We start from the raw sequence: 4,687 nt of genomic DNA, 5'->3' as shown, positions 1-4,687 counted from the left end.
TGGAGTGTTCATTTTCGTATGATTTTTTTTTTCACGTTTGCTTATTGCAAAGATCCTGGGAAGTGGATCTGCAAGACCCAGCGGTGAACCCCCTTATTACGTTTCATCTGGGGTTTTTATTTATTTGGGAAAGCTGCGCCTGCGATTGGCCAGCCCGGCCGCTGTCACTGGGAGTCCACCCCGGGGGCCTGACGCCGAGGCCGCTGATTGGCGGAACGCACGTGCCTGCCATTCACGTGCTTCCGGTCGCTGGAAAAAGTGTCCGAGAGAGGCTGCGATTTAGGAGTTTGCAAAGCTCGCACTGTCAGAGAATCGCCACGGACTCCAAACAAAGATCAATGCAGTGCCAGCTTTGCATGGCACAGTAAGTATGAAAAGTGGAGGTGAAAGCACCGAGACACCCACCATGCCAAGTACATAGAGCAGCTGTCGTTCAGAAAGTGAGTGGGGGGAAGCAGACTGCCAAAAGGCAAGCGGAGAAGGTGTTTGGCTTTCGTCGTGTTGGATACGTCGCCGATCAAGTGGCGCAAGGATCAAGCCGGTGAAACTGACAGCTCGAAATATGGAAGAGCAAAAGGATCAAAACATTCGTGTGGAGAGCAGGGAATCGAGCGAGGCGGATCGCGTTTCGATCTCTCCGCCCTTCCAATCGCCCCAAATACAGCCCCATCCAGCGGCACCGCAGCCGCACAGAAACACTAACTTTTTTATTGATAATATCCTGAGGCCGGACTTTGGGTGCAAGAAGGAGAGAGATCGGGCGCAGACGTCCGGGAGAGAGAACGTCAATCCCCTCACAAGGCCGTCAAATGCATCGAGTCTAAGTGCGGATTCAGATTGTAGTGACAGCTCCTCGCAGCCGTCCAAGCAATCCCAACCAAAGCAAAACGAAGGCAATGGAACTAATTCGACAAAGTATGCAGAAAACACTGGCTCGGCGCTTATGCTTATGGGGGCTAATGCAGAACCTATATCCAACAGTGATGGAATCAAAACAGCAACATCAGCGACTCTAATGTGGCCTGCCTGGGTTTATTGCACTAGATATTCAGACAGACCGTCTTCTGGTAAGAAATTATAAAACTTGTAACGCAAGCAAGAAACAGTACAATCGGTCAACAAAAAACTACAACTTTTTTTGTAAATCTGCAGCAGGCTACTGATTTTTAAAAACACCTATGAAATCTGAAAGCAGTGAGTGTAATTTTCAATCTTATAGAGCATTTTATCTAACGCCTTTGGTTTATTTTTTTTAGTATCTGAAAAAGCGGCACGGTAAAAGAATGGTTAATCACAGCCATAAAAATGAAGACGATTGTATCAGAAATTAAACTTTTAGATATGTCAGATCAATAGTGTTGAAGTTACACAATCGAAACAATTGGCAAACATAACGGTGGAACAGCGACCCGAAGCAGGTCTTGAAGTTTTGGGCCTTGATGTTGGTCTTGGCTGGCCGGGGACTGAAGGGATATAGGACAGAGACAGTGTTCACTGCAGTTTAACTTCGTTCTTGATGTTAAAAGCAAAATGATCGAAATTTAGAGAATTGTGACATTTTTATAAACCACAGCGTTTATTGCTCGAGCGCATAAATGTCGGAGCAGCTTGTTTGCTGGTGCGAATAGAATTAATTCAGTTCAGTGCCTTCCCAGGCTCAGGAAAAAAATATAATTTAGTAATCGTTTTGATTACGTTCAACGATCCATTCTGGAAATATATTTATCTATCAATTCCTGGCTTAATTTACTAGCGAAAATCAGAGTCAGTTGGTGCTTATTTTGATGGCGTTAGAACCCAGTAAAGAAAAGGTAGATTCGACCTTGTCTCTTATGATGATTTAAAATAATTTTTGAGCTGATTAATTCTTATTCGTGAATATTTGCCCGCATCGGGGTTCTTTCTGTGCAAGAAAAATAGTGATTTTACCCGAAAATAGCAGATCGACGAATTTCATATAGTCAGTGTAAAATCAAAAACATCAAGGAATCACCTCAGGATATAAATAGCACAACCGAGACAGATCCTTCCTCTGAAACTCGGGAATCGGAAAGCATCGATTAAGGAAGCATTTGGTGTCTGCTTTCATGTATACTTTTACTAAAGGTCTAAGCAGATGATTTATGCATTGGCTCCTGTGTGCGGAGGCCTGGCGGGATGGTTACGCTCGCGATTTGCAGAGGGCGAAGAGAAATGCCCTCTTACTGAAAGCGATCCTGCAAACTTCTGCGTCCATGTAGTGTAGTTTGAGCTAATCATGGCGCCGAGCTCCACAAACTAAGAAAAGCCAGCTTGATTGACTAGTTGATTGATTGATTGAGCTGTCAGGCTAAACATTTAGCAAAACGTCACTTTTTAGCTTTTCAATCAAGTAGTAAAATGATTTTATTAACATTTACAGCGCTGTTTAGGCTCGTTTTTCAATGGATGCGATATCTGTGAGATTTTTAAAAGTCAATTTTACAGTAGTCTTACATGGTGACAAGGGGAGTTTTAACTATGGGTCAAATGTAATCACACCATTCAGGAAAACGCAGGACTGCTCCTAGAATGTTTATATCCCGTTCTTTTTACATTATCCTTTGCACACACATCGCTGGGTCAGTATAATCTTACATCAATAGAGGTAGGTAATATAGAAGATTTTGTGACAGGAACTTGTGAAAGAAATTTGCTGTTAATCGCCGATGTGATCGCAATTCGGTTTCCTTGAATCTTGAAGGAAACTATTGCAAACGAAACAACAGATTTCCCAATTTATGAAAGCACTGTGATATTTTCTGTAAAATGTATACAAAATAGGGTATCCGGTCGCATGTAGCTTTGTTTCTTTCTTGGCGGTTTGGGACACCTCAGTCTGAAAGCGATAATCTAAATTTACAGGACTTCTTTGTTATTTTAAAAAAAAGAATCTTGCCCAGTTTTAAGAAGAGGACAGAATGTCGACAACACACCTAGAAGGTGGATTGGAAAGAACAGCAGCAGCAGCCTAGAAGTTGAACTCCCTCCCGTTCTAAACCAAGCCTATTGTAATCCACAAATTATACTTATTGTTCTTTAAAAAGCGGTACATTTTACTCTTGTGAGTGTGGGTTCATCAACAGAGCTAACTGCTCGCTGTTGTCCACTGGCAGGCCATATAGCTCCACGACTATTTGAAAACAACCGAATTAAATGTTTTATTTCTGCTCAAGGACGAAAAGGAATGGAGAGGGGGATTCCGTCCATGGGCGATGATCTGAATGTTCAGTTATTACCTTTACTGCAAAGTCATAGGTCGTGCCTACGTCTTTTCACTGCCTCCAAAAGAAACGTTGCCGTATTATCATCTTCTTTGCACGCAGTTTTACATCTAGTAACCATTGGCCAGCTAATTAGACAAAAAGTGCAAACCTTTACAATGTTAATAAACTTGTATATACTGAAAGATCCAAACGAAATAAAACTGCACCCTGCAATCCCTGCAGGGCAAAGGATCAAACGTTGCTGCACGAGATTCCGTACATGATTAAACATAAAATCAAATGCTGCTTCCCTGTGGCAGTATTGTTTTGTGGTGGGATATGTACTTTGCGCCATTTTGTTAATTTTAAGACCATAAATATGGCCGCCTATTTAAAGGGCGGCTGTGCACTTTGTTTTGTATGTTTAGCTGCACAGGTCCCTGAAAGGTTTGTCGTAAAGTGGTTTAAGGGGAGAATTTGAAAGCGTGACGATGTGTGTGTTTTTTTATTTGCTGTTTCCACAGGTCCCCGAACTAGAAAACTAAAGAAGAAGAAGAGTGAGAAAGAGGACAAGCGGCCACGGACGGCGTTCACAGCCGAGCAGCTGCAAAGACTCAAAGCAGAGTTCCAGACCAATCGTTACATCACCGAGCAGAGGCGGCAAACTTTAGCACAAGAACTCAATCTGAACGAATCCCAGATCAAAATCTGGTTCCAGAACAAGAGGGCCAAGATCAAGAAAGCCAGTGGCCTGAAGAACGGCTTGGCTCTCCATCTAATGGCCCAGGGACTTTATAATCATTCCACTACAACAATTCAAGACGAGAAGGAAGATAGTGACTGATGTTCCGTTTTATTCTGTTGAAATAAAGGACTGTGACAGGTGCTATTTAAATTGGATCTGCGTGTATCTATATGGACTGAATTATAATACAAGCATTTTAAAATTATATATAACCAAACACATTATGACGTTGTATATATTTAATTTCAGGTAAGGAGATGTCTAGAAATCCCTGCTTGACCGAGATTTTATCATTTCCGTTTTCAATGTTGTCGCTAATTGTTTTAGTCAATGTCAGGTCTAGAGATTTTATGTGAACCCAGTCTTTTCTGGACTTGTTCAGAAATATAAACAGACTACGTAATGAATCGCCGCTACATGCCAAAGATTTTACTATGTTGAGAAATGATGTAGCTTCAAATAAAGTGTAGACTGTGCTCTGTGCACATTCTGACTAATAGTTTGGTATCGTACTCTTTTTTTTTCTGAGCTCTGTATTTGACTTGAAGGGCCCGCACAGGATGCGTCAAGAAAAGTAAAAGATAGTCGTGATAATTAAAGATAGTAATAACAACTAAATGCATCAGCTAGAATCCTTGGCTCTTGTGGCGAGCAAAAACCTGCTCGTTTTAAATAGGAAGGATTTCTACCCTGTAAAACGCAACGCATCTAGCATTTT

General features: G+C 41.8%; 1 protein-coding gene across 1 annotated transcript; it reads left to right on the top strand.

Annotated features, from left to right (window-relative positions):
- The first annotated feature begins 258 nt into the window (after positions 1-258).
- On the top strand, positions 259-4,468 carry en1a (engrailed homeobox 1a). Its single transcript, XM_052022394.1, has 2 exons — positions 259-1,067; positions 3,749-4,468. The coding sequence occupies exons 1-2, from the start codon at positions 563-565 to the stop codon at positions 4,066-4,068; spliced, it is 825 nt and encodes a 274-aa protein (XP_051878354.1). The 5' UTR covers positions 259-562; the 3' UTR covers positions 4,069-4,468.
- The last annotated feature ends 219 nt before the right edge of the window (positions 4,469-4,687 follow it).

Source organism: Pristis pectinata, chromosome 1 (assembly GCF_009764475.1).
Source record: "Pristis pectinata isolate sPriPec2 chromosome 1, sPriPec2.1.pri, whole genome shotgun sequence".
NCBI classification, from domain to species: domain Eukaryota; kingdom Metazoa; phylum Chordata; class Chondrichthyes; order Rhinopristiformes; family Pristidae; genus Pristis; species Pristis pectinata.
The sequence above is the reverse complement of the archived record's forward strand: the minus strand, read 5'-3'. Positions and strand labels throughout refer to the sequence as shown.

Coding starts and splice junctions, on each gene's coding strand:
- en1a (XM_052022394.1), top strand. CDS start 563: ATGGAAGAGCAAAAGGATCAAAACATTCGTGTGGAGAGCAGGGAATCG. Junction 1,068..3,748: donor TTCAGACAGACCGTCTTCTG/GTAAGAAATTAT, acceptor CTGTTTCCACAG/GTCCCCGAACTAGAAAACTA.